This window comes from Lonchura striata, chromosome 8 (assembly GCF_050655825.1).
Source record: "Lonchura striata isolate lonStrDom1 chromosome 8, ASM5065582v1, whole genome shotgun sequence".
NCBI classification, from domain to species: Eukaryota; Metazoa; Chordata; class Aves; order Passeriformes; family Estrildidae; genus Lonchura; species Lonchura striata.
This window is the reverse complement of record NC_140710.1, coordinates 11,451,932-11,477,709: the sequence shown is the minus strand read 5'-3', so window position 1 is coordinate 11,477,709 and position 25,778 is coordinate 11,451,932. Positions and strand designations below refer to the sequence as shown.

At 43.6% G+C, this 25,778-nt stretch overlaps 3 protein-coding genes across 3 annotated transcripts; 1 reads left to right on the top strand and 2 right to left on the bottom strand.

Annotated features, from left to right (window-relative positions):
- Window positions 1-8,808: 8,808 nt before the first annotated feature.
- Window positions 8,809-17,620, bottom strand: PIF1 (PIF1 5'-to-3' DNA helicase). Its single transcript, XM_021524828.4, has 12 exons — window positions 17,116-17,620; window positions 16,938-17,043; window positions 16,737-16,862; window positions 16,487-16,640; window positions 15,785-15,899; window positions 15,605-15,711; window positions 15,065-15,204; window positions 14,282-14,388; window positions 13,410-13,497; window positions 12,732-12,877; window positions 11,615-11,806; window positions 8,809-11,288 (listed from the first exon to the last, which is right to left on the bottom strand). Exons 1-12 carry the CDS (start codon window positions 17,596-17,598, stop codon window positions 11,232-11,234), a joined length of 1,821 nt encoding a protein of 606 aa, XP_021380503.2. The 5' UTR covers window positions 17,599-17,620; the 3' UTR covers window positions 8,809-11,231.
- Window positions 17,621-17,740: 120 nt separating this feature from the next.
- Window positions 17,741-21,017, top strand: CFAP144 (cilia and flagella associated protein 144). Its single transcript, XM_021527775.3, has 4 exons — window positions 17,741-17,925; window positions 18,632-18,691; window positions 19,612-19,715; window positions 20,745-21,017. The coding sequence occupies exons 1-4, from the start codon at window positions 17,796-17,798 to the stop codon at window positions 20,847-20,849; spliced, it is 399 nt and encodes a 132-aa protein (XP_021383450.1). The 5' UTR covers window positions 17,741-17,795; the 3' UTR covers window positions 20,850-21,017.
- On the bottom strand, window positions 18,725-25,750 carry EBNA1BP2 (EBNA1 binding protein 2). The gene is made up of 9 exons (XM_077785392.2): window positions 25,650-25,750; window positions 25,483-25,566; window positions 25,156-25,313; window positions 24,231-24,354; window positions 23,003-23,092; window positions 22,722-22,797; window positions 22,370-22,460; window positions 21,879-22,059; window positions 18,725-21,522 (listed from the first exon to the last, which is right to left on the bottom strand). Exons 1-9 carry the CDS (start codon window positions 25,728-25,730, stop codon window positions 21,472-21,474), a joined length of 936 nt encoding a protein of 311 aa, XP_077641518.1. The 5' UTR covers window positions 25,731-25,750; the 3' UTR covers window positions 18,725-21,471.
- Between the last annotated feature and the right edge of the window lie 28 nt (window positions 25,751-25,778).

Below are 25,778 nucleotides of genomic sequence, written 5' to 3'. Positions count from 1 at the left end.
AAGGTTACTGCTGGACAGATTCCTGATGGGTCTACCTAAAGGAAAGCTCTTATGTTCTCTAACTTTTAGAACCCATCGCTGCAAATCATTGGTGTAGGAATTCTTGTATTTCTGCAGAAAATATAGCACAAGCAGATACACAGATACCCAGCCCTGTGACTTGTCTGCCCAGATGTTCAGCAGTTTCCAAATCTGTATAAATATAATTAATCGTACTTTGCTACAAAATATATTCTCTCTAGTACCCATAAATATGGCAGTTTATTGCAAAATCTTGATTCAAGGGTATTTCTATGCCCTCATTTAGTAATTGCCTCACCCACTGACAGCTACAGCTCTATCAAGATGATCCTAGTGATACTCATTATATAGTTAAATATTAAAACTATGTCACACTCTACTCTTTCCAACCAGAAGGAAACGTGACTAAAGCTTTGTGGTTTTGGTAACCACAGAGGAGGAATTGAGTACACCAGAAACATAAGTGCTTTGACTTTTTAAATTTACCCATTCCCACTTGTGTCAAACTGCAAGCTCTGCATTGGATCAATGATGTCCACAAACGTGAAAATGAAGCAAAGTATTTCAGACTGTTTTGTCAAGCTGGAAAGATTCAGTGCTGGCCTTCTTTTTAACTTTGCCCTTCCTCATCCTCAAGATTATGGAGCAGCAGATAATGCCTTCACCTGTGCCCTGCTGCTGTTTCTCGACTGTGATCAATTTTTTCTGCATCTGGAAATGAGAGCCTGAGTAAACTGGACCACACCAGTATGTAGCAGTAAAAAAAAACACCTCATTCTGTTGGATGTAAAACATAAAAACGGGAGAGAGAACTACTTTGCAGCTCATCCAATATTTTTAAGATAAAAGTGTCTCCACCTGTCCTATCACTTAACAACAAAAGTTGAAATATACACATTTGGAAAATAGGATGCTCCCAGAACCTGTGAGAATCACTGGACATCCACATGAAGCTTTTCTCTTCTTTTTCTTTTCTTTCAGTGTGATCTACACCATAAATCTTCCAAACAATAAACTCCCAAAGCCACCCTGATTGCCTGCATTCAGAAGGCAACTGCAACATAGTGCAGAGAGAGAAAAAGCACAAGTTAATACAGCCTCAAACACCTTTAGATAAGTAGAGGCTTTCATCTGTCTAGAGAAATAGATGGAGGCAATGCATTTAACCTGAGAGAACAACTCCAAGGTAAGCTTCCCCTTGGAAACTGGACACGGAGAAAAACAAGGTAATTCCAAAAGGTAAATAGGATATTCAGAAGAGGCTTAGAGGACAGCAAGTGGAAAGGAGGTGCCATTTTCTAGTTCTTCAGGAAAGATAATCTGTCATGTCTCCCTAGTCACTGAATGTCAAATAACGTGATAAGTACATTGCAAGTATGCTAAAACCCCAATTAAGTAGTTCATCTCATCACACCAATGTCAAGTCAGGCTTCACACATTGCAGTAACACATTTTGAAAGAACAATATTTATGGCATTTTGTAGAGAGGAGATGGATATAAATGTCTATAATTTGTTTGCTGTGTTATGCACTAATGCTTATTATCAGTTGTTACCAGAGCTGAGCAATTTGTGAATATGTTATTTTAAGCCACCCCTGCTGTAGCCTGCAGATGCCTTGAGTTTTGCCTATATTTATGCAATTAAGCAGCATTTTGGTTTCCACTGCCAGGGGTGATTTCTGTGGTAATGTGTAGTGAGCTTCTTGCCAGGATAGGCTTTCAGTTAATACAGATCCGACTAAAGCTTTAGTGTAAACACACTGTTGAAGCTTGAGGATGAAATGCACAAGATTTGAGCACTGAAAATAAAGGCAGGTTGAGTATCTGTCTTCTTGTTTTTTCATGGCTGGCTGAGCAAGCTTTGCCAAACAGGAAATGATCTTGCTATGAATTTAATCAGTGTTGCATTTAGTGTGCCCTAAGTTTCACATCTTTCCATATTTTCTCTGTCTATAACTGTTTTCCAACAGCTGTTAATGAAAACTGCAAGGAAAAAAAACCTATATTCTGATAGTATATACACAAATCTGTATACAGCTTCTTATATGCTTTGACACATATTTGAATAAAATAGACTATGGGTGCTACATGTCTTCAAAATTCCTTGTAAGAAATTGAAGGAAGTGGAATAATTAGAAAATAAACATAAGTGAAGATACTTAGAATTAACCGGTTTCTCTAGGATAGAGAAGAACATAATAGTGCCATTAAAGTTTGCATGTGACTCATGTTTATGGTGGATCATAAAGCTGCATGCAAACCCTTGTGCAAAGCTCCCACTGAGGCCCACAGGGGATGTTTAATGTCATTTACTCATAACAGTCACATTTTGCAGAGGACCTAATCAGCAAATTGATAAAATACCCTGAGACTACACTTGCTTAGCTTGAAATATCCAAAGTGAATGTAAATATTGGTTATGTCTGGCCAGAATGAAGCTAACACAGTTTGCTCTGTGCATCCAGGCTCCCAGCTGCAGTCTCAATAAGCCTGATCCACCTTGCCCAGTAGCCCAGACTGCAGCTGAAACTGGAGATCAGCCAAACCCAAGAAAATGTATGTCTTCTAAACACCAGTTACATTAAGCAACTTAAGGAAAGGGTTCTAACAGATGCACTTGAAAAAGAAATGTGAGAAATATATGCTTTTCCTCAGCTGGTGTATAGGGAAAATATCAGATAAGATATATCAGGTAAAAAGTTCTACAAATTGCAGTTAAAAAGTTCTACCAATTGCAGTTAAAAAGAAACTGGATACAAAATGTTTGCAGAATTTGTTTGCTTTAAAGTGCAGTAATTAGACCTGGTGTAGCCCTGTCAATGTGTACATGTTTTGAGGATGCTGCACTCTCATCTTTCAGGGAAGAAGCTCAGGGCTTGCAAAAGAAAAAAAATCAACAAGGAGTCTACCCCTCATCTCTGAACAAGTATAGCTGCTTTCTGAGCGACTTAGATTGACATATTCATAGAAGGGTTGTCCTTCATTTTCTGAATAACCAGATTATAAAACAGTAGGCATTGCTGAGGGCAAGAAATCAAACTTGATGGTCTGATGGAATATGGCAATTCCTAGAGCACTACCAGTGGTTCATTTCCATACAAAGTCCTCCAAACAGCCAGATAAGAATTTCACCTTCCCTTGGATATCTCTGTCAACAGAATGTGCATTGCATGCAATATTTATGACATCCTTCAGGCATTCCACATGACTTGTCTCACACTGGCATCTGCACTTGTCCAGGTGCATGTCATATTCCCTGACAGGTTATGGAATAACCTGTCCCATGGAATCCCGTGACTCCAAGAGGCAGTCATGGGACTAAGTATCAAAATGTTTAGTTGGGATTATACTGACATTGTAAAATATTATGAATTAACTCTATGAAAATACCTGTTCAAGGCAAAAATTAAGGCACAGCAAGCACTCCACATTAAGAAACCATATGGCACACCAATAGCTAATTGGTTGTTATCTTTTAGTATATTTGCAGAATGGAGCATAAGGAAACAATTAAGCCTGCATACCACTTAAAAGCTGTAAAGTGATTTTTGAAAATCTTGTTTGATAGAAAATAAGAGCAGCTTCTAGCCTGCTAAGTAGGCAATGCAGTTTTCTTCTCATGTTATATCACTTACATAGCATTTAAGATCAGAATGCACACTCTCCCCCTGCTTTTATTGTCAATTATCTTCTCTTTAATGAAACGGCAAGTTTTAGAGGCAGAAAACAATCCCACATTTCTTTAAAAAGTGAACTGAACAGGAGCTGTTTACTTTGGAGTATTTAGTAACAACAGACCAACTTCCCATCAAACAAAGAGCCTGGCTTTTAGTCTATTTCCTGAGCAGCTTTTTCTATTCATATATGTGTTAGGTAGCATTTTCCCCCTCAGTTATTGGAAAGTATGCAAAGCAAATACTAGAAAAAAAGTGTAGTTTTCATTTCAGTATAGAAAGCATACACATTTAGGGGTTTAGCACAAGTAAATTCCCTTTGAAATAAGGAACCCCCAGCCAAAGTCTAGATTAAGGGGGAAAAAAAAAGGACACATAAAGCAGTTTTCTCCCCTGTCAGCATGCTAAGCAGAGAATTTACCTGTGATTTCTAGAAAATATTTTCAGTGAGAGCAAGATGAGGTCTTTATGAGTTGAGAGGTAAAGACAAAATATGCTTCACTGAGCTCTGGAAATAAAATATCTTCTCTTTTGGTAAGATTTACAGGGGGGTTTGTGTCTTTTTCCACCTGTTTGAGATTAAATATATTTGTATATAACCAGCCTGTGTATCCTATGTATTTATATACTTACATGTAGCACATATTTTTTGTCATCTCTAAAATGTCCTAGAAATGCCTTCTCCACCCACCTTCCCCTCTTCAGGGAATCCATCATAGCAAAATATAATTCATGCGAGTCAAAAAAGATTTACTGAAACACACTGTTAGGTTTCCTACCGTTCCAAGCACTTGTCTACATGTGCAGTGTATTTGCCCCTAGCCACAACTTCTTTTCAGAGTACCATACCATCTCCTCATTGGACTGGGATGTATCTGACAAGGGTTGTAGTCATTTGTCTGCCCCCAGCACCAACTTCACCATAATGCTTCCTAATGGCTTCTGAACAGCATGTCCATCTGCTGCCCCAAGGTGAGCTGACAAACTCTTCTGGAGCAGAGAACAGGCAGCAGCTCCTTTTGAATTTGAGCTTATGTCCTTTCTGTGCGCAGCATTGCAAGCGCTGCTGAACAGCCTCTGCCTGGGTGCTGCTCCTGTCCCTCCTTCCTCACATCATCACTTCTATTTTTATATTCTGGCCATTCCACAGTGACACCAAAGGTGCTAAAGGGTGATCTTGTGCCTCCCCCTGCTCTTTCAGACACTTATGGACCATACTGGATCTCTTAACTATCCCAAAGACGCACAGGTGTTACCAAATCTGGAAAAATGCTTGGTAACTATTCTAAATTTACTTCAGCTGCACACCTTGATCTCGACATATTCCTAGTAATTCCATTTCTCTGGCTCTAAACAGAATTCTTCAGATGCTGTGGGCCCTCTTCATCCTCAGTTTTTGACATAGCTTTCACCTCAGCTTGATATCCCACTCCCAGCACCCTGCTTGGAGCTGTCAGAGCTTGGTACACTGTTGAATTTGTTTCTTTGAGGGTTGGGCTTTTTCTGTTTAGCTGGGGGGTTTTCCTCCTTTATTTTTTTTCCCCAAGAACATCTAATGAAATCCGTAGCAAAGGTTGTTAAGAGGCTGATAACTCTTTCTCATATTAAGTGTCCTGACCCCAAAACTGAGCACTGCAAGATGATCTACACCTTACAGAGTTATTGAATTAATATGATGCTTAAACTTTTTGCCTGAAGCTCCTGAGGCATTATATTTTATGGAGGCCTTGACACTTTCAGGACAAGTGTCAAAACCTGATTATAATTTGTTTTGACAATATTTCTGTTAAAATATATAGGGCATCACAAACAATATTTTTGACCTTGTACTTTTTGAGATCTGAGAGTGCACAAGACTTCACAGCAATCTGTCAAAAATATTACTGCATCTTGAACATGAACTTAAAATTGTCTCTACAGAGCTATTTTTATCCTTTATTTTTAAAACAAAAGGAAGACACGTAGTATTTGTCCCAAAGTTTAACTGACAGCAATAATTATGGCTAAATGAAGACAAAGGGACAATATTTTATGGAAGTTTGTCATTTTGACCTGAGTGAAATATCTGATGTGTTCTATTTTCAGTGGGGATTTTATGTTAAAATAGCCATAGCTTGCTACCATCACAAGGAAAAGGTTAAGGTTATTGCAAGGTCTCTCTCATCTGGAGAGGAAGCAGGCAAAACCCAAACAATTTCAAAGCTTCCTTCTTAATTATTAAATTAGATCTTGTAACATCCCTCTACATTATGCATTGACATTCTGGCAATGAATTACTAGTTAATTGCTCAAGATTCAAGATCTATTTTTAAAATTTATTTTGTGTTTCCAAGTGTCAGTTGAAAGGACCTGGTGTTATTATGGTCAAATATTTTATTACAAGGTGTCCTATTAATCCAACACAAACACAAAGCTAACTTACCTGTAATTTTCTTATGGAACAACTTAAAAACAGTCTGGTCACTACATACTCTATTCCCAGATAAATCACAACCTTTAGAAGCTGTTTTTTAATCCAAGTTATTTTCATTAATTCACATCAATGTCTTTCATATTTGATTTGTTACATTCAGTAAGTTTGTCCAGCCTTCACTTGGAAATACTAAAAGATATGTGATGCCTTGTTTTTGTGAATTATTAGCTACTGGAATAAGCTTAAGAAGTTTTACTTATGTTTTTAATTTAATGCCTAACATTGTCTTCAAATATGTTATACCCTCTTTAATCTCAATTAGAGGGAATCACAAATCTTTCAATAAACAAAACCAAATCCAAAATCTAAAGACCCAGACCAACTCCTAACCTCCAACTGGAAGTCTGTGCAAATCTCCCTGTAATTCTCAGGGTGTTTACAGTAATTAAAAAAAAAAAAAAAATCATGTGTCCTACAGAAAACCAATATATAGCCCCACGGCTTAAGAAGCAGTAGATTGAAGGTGTGGTTCCTGTATACATTCACCTGTCTGTTGACAAAAAAACATATATTTTGAGAAGTAAGAGGGGGAAAAGCCCCAGTGATGTCCATATAATAATAATAACAAATCTTCATTAAAAATCTTAAATTTCTGTCAGACACATCATATCTGTCATTGTGGAAATATTGTAACAAACAATTTAGTAAGAACATGTGTTACCTTGAAACCAAATTGACCACATGTGGTACCAGTTAGGAAGCTGTTGGTGCCTACAGAGCTGCCATCCCAAGGAGGGCTTTCATATATTCTTTGTCACATCTGACAGCCCCCTGTATCAACACCATAACAAATTTAGAAGAAAATCAAATAGTGCAGTATTCCATAACTGTAAGTGAAAAACTACTCTTAGACCTCTTATCAACTTATTTTGCCTCTATAACCAGATTTCATAAATTATAAGTAGTACTCCATATTACTGAGTCAGTAGCTCAGCTAAAATATTCCATACAACATCTTACAATTTGTAATAGAAACAAGCATAAAATAGTTATATAGGAAACAGCAAAATAGAAAATTTACACATCTAAATGCAATCTCTAGCAATTCAGGTCTTTTCTCCTGCTAATAATAGAAGTGCTTAGATTTAACAGCAGAAGACAATTACATGTCACGGAGTGGCCTAATACAAAATGAGAAACTTGTAATAGCTACAAGAAAAATGACATTATTAGCATTCACAGCACAACCAATAATGTACTGTAGTTCCATTACTTAAGAGTAGCATTTTTTTATCTATTCAGAGCAATTCTGGATATGAAGGTCCAATTCCTGGACAATCTTATTATAGCATCCAAGATCAACAGGACTATTGCTGCCTTTCCTGTGCTCACAGGACTTGTGGGCACAGACTGTGAGGACACATTCATGTTTAATTATAATGAAAATGTCACATAAAGAAGAGGAAGGGTGCTAAATCACCATACAGAGATTTAAACTGGAAGCTGGTAAGGTTTTAATAATGCTCTGTTTGTGAATTATGCTTCCAATAACACAAATATATTATGGAGCTTTAGCTGGTATAAAGCAAGTTTCTTATGGTTTAATGTATTTGAAATGAGAATGGCTGTGCTTTGTGGTAGCAGAAATACCAATTATGAATCAAACTCTTAGTTTAATTCACTTAATAATAGCTGCAGTTAAGGCAGATGTTTAAATGCTTTCTCTTCAGTTCGTGGAGACAATATTCATTCCCGCTATTTATGGGAGCCTCTTTTTCCACGGGGATGCAGCCGAGTGCCCTCATGGAGCCTGTCCTGTCCCCTGGGCTTGGGCTGCACCGGGCCAGCTCCTGCCCGTCCCTGTCCCGGGCCACCTCCTGTCCATCCCTGTCCCTGTCCAGCTCCTGCCTGTCCCTGTCCCCTGTCCCAGGCCAGCTCCTGTCCATCCCTGTCCCTGTCCCGGGCCAGCTCCTGCTCGTCCCTGTCCCAGACCAGCTCCTGTCCATCCCTGTCCCTGTCCAGCTCCTGCCTGTCCCTGTCCCCTGTCCCAGGCCAGCTCCTGTCCATCCCTGTCCCTGTCCCGGGCCAGCTCCTGCTCGTCCCTGTCCCAGACCAGCTCCTGTCCATCCCTGTCCCTGTCCCGGGCCAGCTCCTGCCCATCCCTGTCCCAGACCAGCTCCTGTCCATCCCTGTCCCTGTCCAGCTCCTGCCTGTCCCTGTCCCCTGTCCCAGGCCAGCTCCTGTCCATCCCTGTCCCTGTCCCAGACCAGCTCCTGTCCATCCCTGTCCCTGTCCCAGACCAGCTCCTGCCCGTCCCTGTCCTGGGCCAGCTCCTGCCTGTCCCCTGTCCCGGGCCAGCTCCTGCCTGTCCCTGTCCCCCATCCCGGGCCAGCTCCTGCCCATCCTGTGCCTGTCCCGGGCCAGCTGTGTGAGCTGAGCTGGCTCCGGGCTTTGCTCCGGCCCGAGCCACGGGAATTGTCCCCGCAGTAACCCATGGAGAGGCTGGGGCGGGCCTGGGGCAGCCCCCTGGAAAAACCTGCTCGGCCTTCAGTCTTCTGCATTTGACGGATTAATGGAGAGAGGAGGAGCATCTCTTCTTCCAGTACAATTGCCACAACGAAAAGTTGTGATTTTTTTTTAAATCCTATGACAATGTACTGAGTTCTAGCTCTAGATGGTGCCTCCAAGAAAAATTAATGTTATGGAGAACATGGAAGAAGGGATATTTATTGTATTTATATATATACAAGATACAAAAATATACAAGTTTTTTTAGCTCATGTACAGTGAAGCATTATTCCATTTAAAAAAGGTCTCATCATAATCCTGACCAAAAAGGAGCCATGACAGAGTCCGACAGCTCAGATTTGTTCTGACTGCTTCTTTTAGGATTTAAATAACAGCTTTCAAACTCAGCATCTGTCCCTATATCTGCTCTAGCTGGAAGTGAGAACATCCAAAATTTACACAGATGGACACCTTTTGGCCTCACAACAGCTGCCAGCCCTTCAAAAGCCACAGCAATTCTGCTTCCACAGTTCCATCATCAAGAACGCAGCCACAACATTTCACGTAAATTAGTAAATGAAATATGGATAACCTTTTCATCTTTAAGTTCTGCTTAGCATTTTATCTCAAATTGGCACCAACCCACACCCCCAAATACAACAGTGAAGATTTCAGTCCCTATGTCCATGAATCTACAGTTAAGTTACTTCACAAGATCATAATTAGAAGTTTATTTGCATTGTACATTATCACCAATCTTACACTCTAAATTTTCTTGCAATTACAGGGGTACAGGAACTTTTTAAGAGGTGTTAAAGGATTTGAACCTGCATTATCTCATTGCTCCTACATAATCAATCCAGAAACTGATTTATTGTCAATGAATGGACTTGCCTCGCATAGTCTTCATAGCTGTCTACCCCAACAGTAAAACTCACTTTAACATTCTGGGTGTTTCAGATCCCACACTTTAAAGTCCAACACAGCACAAATCCCTCATTATACTGCAGCATCCCATCTTTAAAAACCCACAAGAGTGCTAACTGAAACCAGCCCCCTGGCCAAGCAAAAGGTTTGGGACTTGCCTTCCATAGGCTCCAGCTCCACCTCTAGGTACTTCCATCCGCTCCCCATCAAACTTCTTTAAAGAAACAATGTGCTGATACATTAAGAACCTCTCTGAAAAATAGTCACATTTCTGCCTTATACTATTGCTTCCTCCAAGACTCTACCTTCTCAAGCCCAGGGGAAAAGAAACCCAAACCAAAGAAAGAAACACAAAACAAAACAAGAAATACTAAAAAATATATTTTGAAATCCTATAAAAGTCTGTTTTCTGTTTGTTAACCACTGGCTAGTCAACATTCTTTCCTGGCCTTAAGGAGAGCAGCTGCCAAGAAATGCCTTCAACTGCTTACACTGCAAAGGTTTTTTAGAGAATTCCTCTGCAAGAGACAAGTTCCAGCTGAATGTTACTTCATGTTATTCCCATATGTAAAACATTTTAAAATATGCAAGTTACTTTAGCTTTAAACAAAGTGCTAAAATACAAAGACCAAAACTTCTCCTTTATTAAGAAGACAGTACCTTGGTTCTGCTCATGTCTGCTTTTGCTGAAATGAGTGAAGTTACAGCTCATTTCACGTGTCCTTAGCCATTACTCTATTGCACACTCAAGTTCCACCTTATTTAGCCAGACATTTTTTCCAGGAGAAACTCCCATCTGAATTGGAGCCTCATGTGTTTAAACAAGAGGGCACCAGCACCCATCTCCTCTGACCCCCTTCTTGCTCATGGGGTAATGAATCTTCATAGTTCTTATAGTTCCACGATTATGGGTATAAGATGTAGGACTTCCTCCCATTTTTAAATAGTGCCAGTTCATCTCAAAAGGTTAAAAAAACCACAATTATGGGTATAAGATGTAGGACTTCCTCCCATTTTTAAATAGTGCCAGCTCATCTCAAAAGGTAAAAAAAAAATCACCTCATTGTATCAACAGACTAACAAAAGTCTATAGCATAACAGGCAATGTGCAACTCTGACAGTTCTGCTTGTGGAAGAAGTTATGCAGACTCCTGAAGTCAGGCAGCGAGAACAGGTCTCTTGCAGGCAAATCAAGTATTCCAGATATTTAGCACTGCTTTCCCTTGTGTCAGCAGCTCCTGTGAACAATCCATCCAAGCAAAGAGGACACACACTGTCTGTCTCTCAACAGTGGTATACTTGAATAAAGGCACACAGGTCTCAGTCTATACGTGCAGGTAACTAGTTACAATTAGAAGGCAGGAGAGAAGGGTAGGAAGGTCTCTCAGACAAGATCAAACTGTAGAAGTGTCCCTCAGGCACATCCCTGTTCAGTCATTTTGTTTGCTAGAGTTGCATTTGTGACACAGGAGTAGTCAAGACTAGGGGCTCAGAAGGGGTCTGCAGAAGCCTTCCAAATTCCAGAGATGTCTGATGGGGATAGTTCTATGCATTCAGAGTCAGCTGGATGAAGCAAAGATCTTAAAAAAATCTCCTTTGACTTTGTCTATGTTATCAAATATACACAGCAAGATTGTTGCATCTCAGCAGTCTGTGCTGACACCTCTCAGACACCAGAAGAGCATTCTCAGTTGCATTTCCAGTTCTCCTTCTCATCAGTATCTGAATGGGTGTGTAATGAATCCTTTGAGGAGAAAAAAAAAGAAAAAAATACCAGAAATTTATTTCGTGCCCACTTCTCCTTCATTCCTTACTGCAAGAGAAGGATCAAAGAATCCCAACCCATCCTTTCACCCAGAGGACCAGGTAGTGCTACACAACCCCAACACTACAGTGGATATTTTGCCACCAAGAGCTGCCCTGCTACATGCCCTTCTCTGCAGTTTTATCTCTCCTGCCACTACAAGTGTTGATCCTGCTTAGGAAGGAAAAAAAAAAAACCATCTTGGTGCCCACATCTCTCATGCTGGTTGCACAGGCAGCCTTTGCTAGTGTGAGATTTTTCTTTACCTGGGCAAGAAGCTGATGACGTCTCAGGTGTCTGTAGAACTGCAGCACAGCAGGATCAGCTCTCACTGCTTTTGGATCAAAATCCAGAACACGGAGACCCGCAAGGCTCCGGGCTCGGGAGAGGGCTACGTAAGCCTGCCCACTTTCAAAGACACGAGACAGGGAGATTTCCACACAGTCTAAAGACATGCCCTATCAAAGGCACAGAGAGCTTGGTTACAGAGCAAACAAACAAGGACATTGTGGTGTATAAACACTAACCTGTCCTGTGTGTCTGTCCAAGGTACCATCTTTGGTAAAAGGTTTTGATTTAAAAAAAAGGGAATCAATAGAAAGCAAAGGCATTTTTCCACTGTCAGGAAATTTCTAGTAGATGGTAGGATCCACTAACTAACTCCAGTGAGGCTCTTGTTGTGTCAAACTCCATAAATCCCATCTAATCAACACAGCAGGGAAAGAAATCCTGCTGGTTTCACTGTTAGTAGTTAACTGGGACAGGCACCTTTCTCAAGCAGTCCTTAGGGAGACCTGAGAATTTGGGTAAGGCCTGGCCAGCCCTGTGTCATGGCTTGCAGCAGAATTTACAGCATGGCCTAGTTTAAACTGTGGCATGGACATAAACTCACAGGTCACAGGTCTCCAAGACCAGTATTTATCAAGTATAAAGTCTTCTGGAAAAGAAGGAACTTTGAAAATATTACACTGTTACACTGAAAGCTATATTGAAGAAATCCCCGCTGCATACCACCAAAGGGCTAGTCCAGCCCAAAGAGCACAGCTGTGGCTCCAGCAGCTTCCTCAGTTACCCTGCAGAGCTCAGATCCCTAATTCTCTCAGGGGAGCACTACCCTCATCAGCCCACAGTGATAAATAATGCTGCTTTACAGTCCAACACCAACTCTGCAGGTGGCAGTGTCCTTAAGGAAATCCCACTACTACTAACAGCCCCACAACCAAAAGAGATGCTATCTCTCTGCAGCTAGACACATTCTGGAGCTCCCTCCCCAGCAAGAGCCTTTCAGCTTTCTCTCCTGTTTCACCAGCAATGCAAGCTCACCCAGGAAAAAAGGTTTATAATGGTGTAAAAGTCTATAGATAGCTGTACAAGAACACCCACCTGACTCTTGTGAATGGAAATGGCCCATGCCAATTTTAAAGGTAATTGCTGGCGACTCAGATGAACTCCTGATGCTCCTTTAATGACCCATTTCTCCATTTTTATGAGCTGTGTGACCCCACAAAGAAACCTCACCTTAGGCAGCCCTGTAGGAATGGAAGCAGGAAAAAAACAGAGGTGTATTCCTGACACTCAACAACCAGGATGTCAGCATCTTAAGAACACCTTTTTTCTGCCTAAACCAAACCTAAATCCACAGACAGTAAATAGCATGTCCTGAAATTATGTTTGACACCTACTTAGGCAGAAGAGTTAAAGGCAGGTATTTTACCAGTTGCGATGCAGAGAAAAATACATTTTGCAGGTAGCAGAACATTATTCTTTGAGAAAAACAAACAAAAATTCATCAAAACTTGCTTCAACAGAACAAACAGGGAATTCAAATGAGCATACACATTTACATACAGAATACAGAATACAAGAGGCCTACAGATAGCTGTAGCTGATGCAGTGCATGACATCACAGCTCGTGAGAGCCCCAAGCCTGCAGAGATCTCTCTGCTTTCCTTCAAATTACTACCAAGCTGTAAACAGAATTAAGAAGTCATCAACCACCAGGGACAAACTGTTTTGTTATTTTCCCACTTCCTTCAACAAAATATCGAAAGGCTTACTTACCCTTCTGTTCACTTTCAAACCCTACAACAACACCTCGTGCCCCATTCACTAGCCCTTGAGACACATCAAGATTCTTTGCTAACATCACCTACGGAGAAAAAGAAAAATCCTTAATGCAGCACTTCTACAGCCTGTTCAGCTACCTGCAGCTAAACTTCTTGCCAGGAAGCATAAGCACATCAGGCTGATTTGGCCAAATCATCCTATCCTGCCTATTGCAGCACCATCTCCGATTTGATTGGAATTATTTCAGTCTTTCCTTTCTAGGATTCCTAATTACATGATTTTACAGCATTTTACTTGAGCTATTTCTGTCCACAGCTGTGAGCTCAGATCTAGGGAGCAGTTTCCCCTTCACCAGGCATCACCAGCCTATGCATATACAGATTCTGGGAACAGCAAAGGAACAAGTTTCCAAAGCAAACAGTGCTACTACCAAGTACAATCCTACGTCATTTCCATTTTGACAGCCCTAGCTCAGATCCAGGTACCCAGTCCAGCAAATACGGCAAGCTGTGCCATACCTTTACAGGTGAGGAGGGCTGCTGTACCTGGAGCTGAGACTGCAGGCAAGGACTGCTTATGCTCTCTGCTATTGGAAAGCTTCTAAATTTGATTGGACATGTCTGTCAAAGTCACAGCAATCACCACTGTCCCCAAGACATGAACCTGAACTCATCTTCTGTCTGGATAAGACTCTGAGCAGAAAAGATACACAAACTGGGATAGAATCTTCTGTTGGCCTGGCATAGCCATTCTAGACTGAATTTGCATGCTGTATATTAATCTACTCTATACATTTATCTGAAATTTCTCCATTTTTCTTACGCCATTTGTTCTGGTCTATCACACATGTATGTGCACACACTTACCTGAGCTCCGAGCTTTAGCTCAACTCTACCACCCACAGGACACTGAGCATCAATTAACTTCACTAGCATTGGGTCACTGTCTAAAGCCTCAAACACATGCACTTCTCCTGTTAAGGAAAGAAAGACAGAACTTACAAATGTTGATCATACTCTACACAGCATTTCAGGAGTTCAGCATTTATTTCTAATAGTAACTCCTCTTTTAATACCCATTCTGCTCCGCTGTTATGACATCCTCACACAAACCTAGTCACATCTAACAGCAGAGAGCTCACTATTGTTTCTCTTCCCTATATAACTTCCAGAGCATGGAAAGGCACAGGATTGAAAGGTTAGCAGTAAATAAGAACTGAGCAGACAGCATTTTGACCAGTTTCACTCACTACCAACACCAGATCTCCAAAGCAGGTTAAGGAAGAATCCAAGGAAGGGCCAGCAAGCCAAAAAAAGCAAAAAAATTAAATAGCCTTGAATTCAAGTCATGGCTGGATAGACTGTGGCCTTTTTAAGATGCTATAGAAAGAAAAAGTAGGGGTGTGGAGGCAATAAATTACCCAACCTATCTCACAGCAAGCAATGAGCTTTCTGTCTCTTACAAACCAAATACTGACATTGTGGATTTTTAAACAAAAAACTAAATTTTTTCCTTAGACACCTCAATTCCAACACAGAGAACTTGGATGGTGCTGCTGTGCATGACAGAGCACTAGTTCCACCTGACACTCCAGTACCTGCCCTGCAGAGCTCAGCCCCAGAGCCAGGAGTTTCCTCCACCGAGTTCACCTGGTAGCTGTTGCAAGCGTCTCTCATTGGTTATGTCTACATCATCTTTATGGGTGCAGAGCCTCGTAGCCAGGATCCCATCACGCTCAGACTTGTGAGCAGCTGTCTGCATCAGTTGTCTGGTAACCTCCTCTGTGCACCTGGTAGCCAGGAAAAGGGAATTCTTCTTTAAAGTGATCAGGAACAGGTTTGAGCAGCAGTAACCTCCACACAGCTAAATCAGTCTGTGCAAGCTACAGGCCTCCAGAGAGGCCAGAGAAGGATACCTGCATAAAGTCAGAGAGCAGAGCCAGTGTGTGCCCCAGCCCTGCCAGCTCAGGATCCTTTGAAATCGTTCACAGGAATTACAGAGGGACCCTAGGAAGGGTCCTTCCTTACCAGAGCAGTATATATGAAACCTGCCTACATTAACTAAAGCATTTATAGCTTTTTCTCACAGCTACACATTTCTGACAGAGTACAGAAAAGTGACAAACTGCTCTTTCCTCTGCTTCATCAGTGGGGAGCAGGGATTACAAAGAGAGATGGGTTTCTCCTCACCTGCCTAAACGGATTGCACTCAGGATTGAGACAAAGGTCTTGTCAGTCTGTCTCCGCACTTCAGTCAGCTCCATGTTTATGTGGATGCATTTCCTCCAGCATTTTGCCTGGAAATATCATTCTCATGTTAAGAAAAAGGCAGACTGAAGTATGAGAATGAGTTTAGGGACAGTTCTGTACCTGGAAGCAGAACTTGGTTTCTTCATTAGCCTTGGAGACTGGGGGTAGCTGTAAGAAATCCCCACAGATAATTAGCTGAATTCCTCCAAAAGGCTCATCCCGTTTTCTGACAGCCCTGAAAGGGATAGAAGAGAAGTTTTGAACATCCTCCAGAATCTGGATATAGCCAGGTCGCAGAAGTTACTTCTTATTCTGTCTGTATATTCAAACCTAGACAACCTGCAGTGAAAGATGCTTATCCTCAGCTGCCTCAGAAAAGCTCAAATAATTTAGCAGTGCTTGTACAAGACATTAAATTTGCTTTGCTTACCTAGCCTAGAGATCATTAGCAGTGTTGGTTCTTTAGTGGCTGTTATACTACAGCTATTTCTGTCTTCCAAGAAAATAGCTGTCTTCTTACAGCTTTTCTGTTTTCTGTCTTGCCACCTTTTGGGGGAGCTATATGTTCTGGATTCAGCTCTATAGACAGCACATAGCTCAGGAGATGAAGAAAGTAACCCAAACAGCCACAGCTGTGAGTGAGGAGTGGACATGACCAAAACTTATCTCATGGTAAAGATCAACCCAGATGCTATGATTTCATGCTTTGTTATAGTCTTGTACCAGCAGCCGCCTTGTATCCATGCACAAAACAAAAGAAAGTAAGCAGACTGGAAATTTAGAGAAATTAATTTCTGCTAGTTTGACCTGCCAATTGCTCACCTTGCCACTGCTTCCAGCTTGTCAAAGAACTTGCCATCCACCATTGAAATCTCATCAATAATTAAGTGCTGGCAGGCCAGCCAATGCTGGCGCACCCCTGGCCTCTCTGCAAGCTGAATGCACTGTTCCAGTGGTGCCTTCCCAGAGCCGATCCCTGTCACAAGACCAAAAAACAATGCTTTACGATGCTCCTGATTCTTTGGGAAGGGAGTAAGAGCTCCCAGCCCCTTGCTGTCGGGCAGGCCATCACCTGCAAAGGCATGCAGAGTAGTGCCACCGATGTGACAAGCCGCCACTCCCGTGCTGGCTGTAGGGTAGGTGACGTTCGGAGGGAGGGAGCCCACGATTCTCTTCAGCAGGAACGACTTCCCGGTCCCTTCGAGAGAGAAGCAACAGGTCAATGGCCAGGACTATCCCCGGGGAGCAGTTGAGAGTGGCCGGGAGCTCTTACCTGCAGAGCCGGTGAAGAAGATGCTCTTCCCGCTGCGCACGGCGCCCAGCACCGCCTCCTGCTCCGCCGAGAGCCTCGCCGGGGGCCGCCTCTCGGCGCGGGGCACCTGCGGGACAGGAGGGGGTGCGCTGTGCGGGGAGCGCCGCTACCCGGGGCCGCCCCTCGCCCCGGGACTCACCTCCGCCGGGCGCTCCCCCCGCTCTTCGCCGGGGCGGCGGCGGCCGGGGCCGCACAGCAAGTCCCGGTCCTGCACCGGGCTGATGACGGAGAAGGACGGCGGCGGCCGCTCCAGCAGGCGGGGGCGGCGCGGCGCGTCCCGCGACCCGGCGGCCACCTTGAGCCGCAGGAGGCGGAGGAAGCGGCGCAGCGCGTCCGGGGGGCAGTCGGACAGCAGCACCTGGGCGCCGTCCGGCCCCACGCGCACCGCCGCCCGCCCCTCGCCCGCGAACCGCGTGAAGAGCCGGACGGCGTCACCGGCCAGCACGAAGCTCAGCACCGCCGCCGCCGCGCCGCTGCCGCCGGCCACCCGCAGCACGGGCTGCCGCAGCTCGTTGCGGCCCAGCAGCACGGTCGCGTTCCGCATGACGCGGCGGCGCGGGGCGAGTCCCCCCGGCAGCGGCTGCTCCACGGCCGCCGTGCAGCGCAGCTCCGCCGCCTCCATCGCCCCGCCGGCCGTTCAAACGCGCCGCGTGCGCCGCCGCCAATCAGCGCCCTGGGCTTTAACTCGACCACCAATAGGAGGCAGGAAGGGAGGGGCGAGAGGCGGAGCGCCGGGCGGACCAATCAGCGGCCTCGGCGGCAGCAGGCGGGCGTTGCCAGGGACGCGCGCCGGCAGGGACGCGCGGCGGCGGCGCGGCCATGGACGCGCCCCGCGGCGAGAGGGACCCGCCGGACGCGCTGCAGAACCGCCTCCGCACCGAGCGGGCCAACAAGGAGCGCCGCTGGCAGCTGCTCTTCACGCAGTACACCGTGAACCCCTTCCACCCCGGTGAGGCCTCGCGGCCACAGGGAACCCGCGTAAAGCCCCGGGGACATGAAAAGCCGTGAGGGGAGTCGGGGGGACCGGAGGCAAGCCCGCAGTGCTCAGCTGCACGCTGGAACGCAGCTGCGCCCAGGCGGGGCAGCAGTGGCCAGTGAGAGGGGTGAAGATGGAAAGGGCAACTTTTGCCTAGGGAACCGATCTGCACACTCAGAGACAGAACCAAGACATGACGCACTTGCCCCGATGGTGCCTTCAGTAACCACATAGAAGTGAGGCAACTATTTAGGATGTGCAGCTTACAAGTTCAGTTCAAATACAGAGCCTAGGTAGGGTAGCGGGCCCCAACACCACACCCTGTTCCTTCAGGATCTGATTGCTTTCTACCTGCCAATTCACAGTCTGTGATAGCACAGGTATAGATTCTTTCAGGTCTAGTTTTTTTTAATAAAACAACAAAGAAAAATAATTTCCTGAGACTTGGCACTCAGGCCATGCCTTGACTGGGGTGGGACTCTGATATGGTAAGCACAGGCAGCGTCCTATTAAAGGGCCTTTATCACAGTTAATGACCTTCCCTTCCTAGAAGTTGCCATTAATCAGTATTTCTAACTCAGTTTCTTCTATGCACGTGCAGTTCAATAACACATATTCTATACCTGGCTGTGATGCCAAATTCACATTAAAGTCATTCACCTGTCTCATTTCTCTCCAGTTCACATGGTTGCTAGGAAGCCAATGTCTCGGCATGAGAATGTACAGGAACCGATAAATGGTAAGAAAAGCTTGTGGTAACTACATAAGAAAATTATTAACACATAAGATTTAATAATTATCAGTCTCAAATATCATGTATGTGGAAACACCTCTGTGACCATATAAGTAAGTTAAACTCATTTATGATTTTTGTTTGTAAAGCAGCTTTTTTCCACTTTAAGGCCCTTTCCCATTACTTTCCATTTTCAGCACAAGTTTGCACCCATGCAATTATGCTCTCATTTTTGTTTTTAATTAAAATATATATCACCTTTAAAATATATACAATTCCTTATATTCATACTATAAACTTTTAGTTGAGAATCTAAACCTCTCGGGAAAACAAAAATACCTAGGAGTATGTTCTGTATGTACATGTTGCCTGCCATTGCAGATTCTACCCAACCACCACACAGGTTAAACTGCTGAAATGACTGCCCAGTCTTACTTTAGAACACTGGTAACAAGAGCCCTTATAGCAGCTGCTCCCTTATTTCTAACGTGCTAATTTTGTCAAAAAAACTTTAATGGGTCCGGGAAGGTTGGCCTGCTCTATTCAAGACTGGGGAGGGTGGCAAACCAGACCAGGGAAAGGCTGTAGGTCTCAGGCAACTGAGAAAGTTGAGAGCTGTCATGGAGCACTGGTTCGTACTAGATGTGGTGTAGGAAAAGTAAGATGCTGCAGTACAATGACAGGGATACCAGAATTAACAGGACAGTACTGTCAGGCAAATCTTGAAACTTCCTCAGGAAATATTTGAGTAGGAATGTCACCGTACATTCTGACAGTATCATTCACAGAGGCACAGAGGCTGCCTCTACCGTTGCTGTTCTTGTTGTTGCTTGGATAGTGTTAAGATGTCCCATTCTAACACATGCCCACAGGTGACTAATTTTTAAACACACTTTCATTTGTATTTGTGTCTCTTAAAATGACAGATGAATTCCTGAATCTTCTTCACCGTGCAGCAGAAGTGCCAAGAAAGAAATACTCAGAGCCACAAACTGAAAGCCAAGAAATTGGCTGGCATACAACACCTTTGGTGAGTAGGATACTTAAAGACTCAGCCCTTTACAGGATTCAGAGATATTAGGCCTGCCACACTGAAAAATACTCATGCAGGAAAACAATTTGTGACAAACAAGGAAAACAAGAATTACAGGGAGTGAACAGAGCTGTTCACAGAAAACAAGTTGACAAAATTTACACCTAAGAGGACTCTTCACACTGGCGGAGACTTGTAAAAAGAGAAGCAGTACACTTCCCCTGAGAAACCTGACTGCAAAACAACTACAGTGACAGTGAGAGCACACTGCCAAATGCCACAGTTGTACTCAGGGCTGTTTATTAAAGTGTTCAGCCATGAGAAATGGTGTAGTGAGCAATGGGAAGTGACGTACAGAAGTATTGTAAAAAGAAATGTGCTGCTTTACAGCATCTTTCAAACAAATTGCAAGCAGAACCATAAAATTAATAATCATGTAAGTATACCCAAAGCAGATACACCAGTGAGGATTTGTCTGGGGAAGTGTGAATAAACAGAAGGAAAAGAAATATGATTAACAAGTTGAGACATCAATCATATCTGGCTAACAGCTGTACTGATGACTGACTTTGCAGATTAATGTTTTGGGAAAGGCAAATTTTGGCCTGTTATAAAGAGAACTAAGATAAATAAGAAAATAAGACAATTTTCATTGACGTTTCATATTATATATCAAGTAAACTAGTTACTCATGACAAGAGTAGAGACAGACATCCCAGCTGGGCTCTAAGGTATTAAGGAACTGCTGGTAGGATTAGTCTGGCAGGGTTGAGGCAACAAAACATGTGTGTAGGGAAGCAAGTCTGATTTTTAGAGTCAGAACTGATGATGTTGTTTAATTTGTTAGGTTTTCCTTATTTGTCAGGCTTGACCATGACAAAGCAGTGAACAGTACAGTGGTACCCTTCTCTTCTGCCATTTGGACATTTCTCAGCAGTGGAATATCATGTGTCACTCCCCCCAGGAGGGACTACTACTACTGGTTTTAGCAAAAGCTCATGACTGTTTGTCATTTTTGTTTCCCAGGTTCCTTTCGACCGCAATGATACCAGATTCTACTTCCCACGCCAGACAACTGAGATTACCATCCATGGCTACCCTGCACCACGGGGAGAGAAGACTAAAGACTAGCACGGGGGAAGGCCACAGATGAATGTTAATGACATCTAATGTGTTAGGTCCTGCTCGTTATCTAGCAAACCTGGCAGATTTCTAGTGACAGGCAATAGAAAAGAGAACTTTAATCTGTCAAGATATACAACCTGACAACAGTGACACAAATAAACCTATCTGTAAGGCTCTGTATTCATCTCACTGCTGTTCCTATACCCATCTACACAAATAGTCTAAAAAAACACTCTAACATCTCAAAAAGCTTCAGACATTGGCAACACGAATCAGAACTGAAGGTCACCAACCTTCCTCTTAAGAGTAGTGGTGGAAAAATCTGTCAGAATGAAGGGTACAAAGGGCAGGCTTCAGCCACCATTCGTTGAACAGTTAAGCATGAGTTACACATAGTTCTGTGCAAATCAATTAATGCGTTCACACACCAAAGCTTTAAGTAGAAAAAAATCCTTCAACAAAACAGACAGTAAAAAAAAATTAGTGATAAGGCACTGGTTTCCACTGACTTTTTTTCCTTGCCACTGCAAAGCATCCAGCTCACTCCACAGTGTACTGCTTGATGACAGCAGAAACACATCTTGCAACACAAAGAAACACAGGAACCCCACTGGGGAGCACAGTTCTCTTAGCGGGCTCGGTTCTTCATTTTCTGCCTTGCTCTCTTTCCAGGTCTCTTCTGCAAAAAAAAAAAAAAAAAAAAAAAAGGACAGATTCAGATCTTTATTTTCATGTTCTCCATCTTTGTTCTAGCTCTATAGCTTGGGGACGATACCAAAGAGAGAGTATTTATGAGAACGTCCGGAGAGGAAGGTTTCGGAACACAGGTAGCAAAGAGCACTTTTTAACTCCCTTTCTTATTTTTCTACCAAACCACTGTCCCCAGCTCTGTTAGTAACTAAATTATGCTTAGCTCCCAAAGACAGGCATCACTTCCAGAGGCTGGAGGCATCTATCATGCACTCATCTCTCCCTGCCAGACATAGCCTGACTTCCTAGCCAAGCAGGATCGTTTTCATGCAACGTTTTACTTACATTAAGGGCTTTTTTCCCTCCTTTTCCTCCTCTTCCTCCTTTTCCTGGGCCTTTGTTGTGAGCCACTTTTGACTGGAAGCTGGATACATCATTAAAACTCTCCTTTGTGTTCCACTTTGAGCCCTTCTTCTTCCCACCAAAACCAAACTTTTGGTTTTTGTATCGTCTTTTGGCATTTGGTCTGAAAAACAACCAACCAGCATCACTGCCTACATTCCTTGTTTCAGAAAGCTCTCAAGACACAAATATATACACTCATGGTCTCCCATCTACCATGATAAACCTTTCCTCTCTTAACAAAGATGCAAAAATTACCACATTTCAGTCTCTGTTCCATTTTGGACATAGTCATCTTCTCTTCAGGAACAGAAAGCCACCTTGGACTTACTTTAACATTAAACAGAACAGTTTCTTGTTCCCCAAAATTATCCCCTAAAAAGACTGAAAAATCAGACATTCTGTATTTAACTATCTTTCATTTCTGGTCTCACCCCTTCTTTGTCCGTTGACTTGCATTGCCTTTTTTATTCCCTTGAGATGACGTCTGCTCTTCATCTAGAAAGTCCAGCTTGTCAGAGAGACCTGCAGGAGTGAAGACATCACAGCTACATCTCAGAAAATACAAATTTTCACTCTAAGCAAGTAATAACAACAGGTCATCCTCACTGAAGAACAGCTGCTTGGGAGGTTTTTCATGCCACTGGCACACAATTCTGCATAGGAGCAGCTTTCCAAACTCAAGACCCAGAACTACAGACACAGTGACCACTTCACACTGCCCTGCACTGCTCACACACCACTACTGCCCTTACACATTTGTTCCCTTAGACAAGTTGAGTTTACCTTTCTGGTATTTCTTGACTGCATTCAACATATTTTTCTTCTCCTTTTGTCTCCTCTGCAGAACCTCAACTTGCACCTGAGATTAGAAGCAGAAAGTTAGTGTTGTTCCTTGCAGTGTCCCATACTTTTGTTCTGTTTTCCTTCAGAGCAGCTAGATGGAAGACTAGACAGATCTGTGTGTTTTAGCCAGACTCCTGTGGTCACACTTTTCCAGCTCCCCACTCAGGCTCTAAATTCTTTTCACAGATCCTTTTGCACATGTCCCTTTTGTAGCTCCTCACCTTCTTGCCATATTTTCTCATTGCACGGAGTTGTTTTGCTTTCTCAGATCTTTCCATTGCTTCTTGTTTACTCTTAAGTTTCTGTCGAATCTAATTAGAGAATAGAAAAAAACGAAATTTATTAGTAACACATAAAAAAAAAGATAATTTTATAATTTCTGTACTGATCTATAGCCAAAATCTGGCTAAAAAAGACAAAACTCACACAAGAGAGAAGACAAAGCCATATAATAGGCTCTAAAGAACTGAGAGTAACTTGTCAGTCTATTTGGGTGTATGAAAAAGACTTAATAGTTTCTTTCTTGTCATTATTAAAAGTAAAGCACTGAAGAAAAGACAACAATCCTGTAGAAAATATAATTTTTGTTTCCTCCTTGTTGACAAACATTTTTATAAGGATGCTGCCTTATGAAGAATTACAAAAATTTCAACACACATCTTTGTGATTCAGTCTAGTGACTCCAGCAGGAGATAAAAACTGTTCTTCAAATGCAAGTCAGCAAAAGATGTGCAGGATTGACTTAAACCTTAGTATTGGCTAATTATCATTCTTCATCTTATCTAGAAATGTTCCATCAGAAAGCAGAATAGTGACCCAATGATACATTAATCTTCAAACTAGACTCCAGCTCATGCTTCTTTAATTTATACAATGTAGTCTTTTTAACAAATGTAAACCAAAAAATAGAGTTCAATTTTGAACAAAGACTACAGGCAAAAAGGAAATGTGTGAAATACTTATTTCCTACACCAATCTAACCTCCTATCCAAAACATATTCATTCAATAACATACCATTTAAAATCACAGAAAACCGGAACACACTGACAATAAACAAAAGGTGTCTTTCCTTAAATAGGAAAAAAAGAATTGCTTTAAAGCCACAGTCAACTGCAAGTTTTATGACAAAGAGCAAAAACAGGCAACTTTACATCCACTGTTACACATACTAAGAAAAATTCTCCCTTTTTAATATTAAACACATCCAGGACAAAGTAGAAATTGTGTTTTTCTACTTCATCATCCAACCTGTTATAAAACTCTGCACATTGCACCAAAAACCTAAATAAAAAGAAATCTCCTGTCACAAAGTTTCAAACCAAATCATTGTCACAGGAATTGGAAAAGCGACAATGGTCAGTACTCATATGTCACACCTTAAATTTAATCCTTACCCCAGACTAAAACACTCACATTACACTGGAAAGAAAGCCACTCATTGCACGTACCTTCTGCATCTGTTGGTCTGATTTGGCCATCTCTGCAAAGTAATCATCCGGCCTCCTCGTGGGAACTTGCAGCTTATGCAGCCTGGGGAGGGCTTCCAGGACAGCTGCCTGTGCCTGCCGGTAGCTGGGAGAGAGCAGAGCAGCAGCTGTCACTGCAGCAGCCTGTCACTGCACTGGTGCTGTCACTGCAGCAGCCTGTCACTGCAGCAGCCCTGTCACTGCAGCAGCCTGTCACTGCACTGGTGCTGTCACTGCAGCAGCCTGTCACTGCAGCAGCCCTGTCACTGCAGCAGCCCTGTCACTGCACTGGTGCTGTCACTGCAGCAGCCTGTCACTGCAGCAGCCCTGTCACTGCATGTCAGGCACCTCACAGTGCTGACACAAACTGCTCACACAAGCAGGCTGATGCTGGGATCTAGCACGCATTGGTCTGGAATTATATCACCATTCTGTGGACGTCCAGTGCTACTGAAAGCGGCTTAGGTGCCAGTACAACATTAACATTTATATCTTGCACATGAACATTTATCTTATTTCCAGTTATAGGGGTTTTTTTTGTTGGAATATAAAAGGCAAAGCAAAACAAGAGAACTGTAAGAGCACCAAAACAAACCCACAAAGAAAAATTGTGTTAGTTTGTCCTGCTATCAAGGAGCTTTTAAAATAAACTCAGCAAAAGATGAAGTCTGCTATGAAGAGGGAAATTATTTATTTTCAGTCACACAGCAGTTGAATATACTAGCACTAATTTGTAGTTATTTTGGAAAACATTGAGAGCCATCGAATGTAAAATAACATGGCCAAGAGTAGCACAGTGACAGCCAGCGTAGCAGCCTGCAGCAACCTGTAGCACACTGGTGAAACGTAACTCCAAAAACGGAGCAACATACTGGGACGCCACATGAAATCTCCTTTTGACACTTACAAACTCATCTCTCTCTGGAAATCATTCTCAGGGTCAACGGCATCAGACGCAGAAGCACTCTGAGAAACGGGGTCCGCGACCGGGCCCAGAGTCACGTCCAGCCTTTCCACCCAGGCCAGCTGCTGCCTGAATTCGGCCAGGCACTGCCTCAGGCCGTCCTGTGAAAGGAGCACAGCTCAGCACAGCAGCGCACGGCCCGACCCGGCCCGGTGGCCGAGCGGCACCGGTGGCTGCTCCTGGGGCCGCCCGGCCACAGCCGGCCCCCGCCCCGCAGCGCGGAGCACCGAGCCCGCCGGGGCTTTTGGTGGCCCCGCGCTCCCCGCTCACCGTGTCATTGCGCCGCTTCGGCCGCTCCTCCAGCACCACGTTCAGCCCCGGCTTCAGCGCGCCCTTCGCGAAGGCCTCCTGGAGCTGCGAGAGAGTTCGGTCAGTCCGCGCCGCCGGCACCGAGGGGCCCTTCCCCACCGGCCTCGCCACGGCGGCCACGGGCTCACCTCCGAGTCCGAGAGCGAGGAATCCTCCGAGTCCGAGCCGGAGCCCGAGAAGGACCCACGCCGCGCCGCCGCCGCCGCCATCGCCGCCGCCGCTTCCGGCCGCGTGCGCCGCCGCTTCCGGGCGCCGGG

Excerpts from the sequence above, each read along its gene's own strand:
- PIF1 (XM_021524828.4), bottom strand. The coding sequence starts at position 17,598 with ATGGAGGCGGCGGAGCTGCGCTGCACGGCGGCCGTGGAGCAGCCGCTG. Across the intron at positions 15,712-15,784 it reads AAACCAAGTTCTGCTTCCAG|GCAAAATGCTGGAGGAAATG; the intron begins GTACAGAACTGT and ends TGATATTTCCAG. Across the intron at positions 11,807-12,731 it reads TTTCCATTCACAAGAGTCAG|GGCATGTCTTTAGACTGTGT; the intron begins GTGGGTGTTCTT and ends TGCCTTTGATAG.
- CFAP144 (XM_021527775.3), top strand. The coding sequence starts at position 17,796 with ATGGACGCGCCCCGCGGCGAGAGGGACCCGCCGGACGCGCTGCAGAAC. Across the intron at positions 17,926-18,631 it reads CGTGAACCCCTTCCACCCCG|TTCACATGGTTGCTAGGAAG; the intron begins GTGAGGCCTCGC and ends ATTTCTCTCCAG. Across the intron at positions 19,716-20,744 it reads GCTGGCATACAACACCTTTG|GTTCCTTTCGACCGCAATGA; the intron begins GTGAGTAGGATA and ends TTTGTTTCCCAG.
- EBNA1BP2 (XM_077785392.2), bottom strand. The coding sequence starts at position 25,730 with ATGGCGGCGGCGGCGGCGCGGCGTGGGTCCTTCTCGGGCTCCGGCTCG. Across the intron at positions 22,060-22,369 it reads AGTCAACGGACAAAGAAGGG|ACCAAATGCCAAAAGACGAT; the intron begins GTGAGACCAGAA and ends GTTGTTTTTCAG. Across the intron at positions 21,523-21,878 it reads GAGGGAAAAAAGCCCTTAAT|AAGAGACCTGGAAAGAGAGC; the intron begins GTAAGTAAAACG and ends TTTTTTTTGCAG.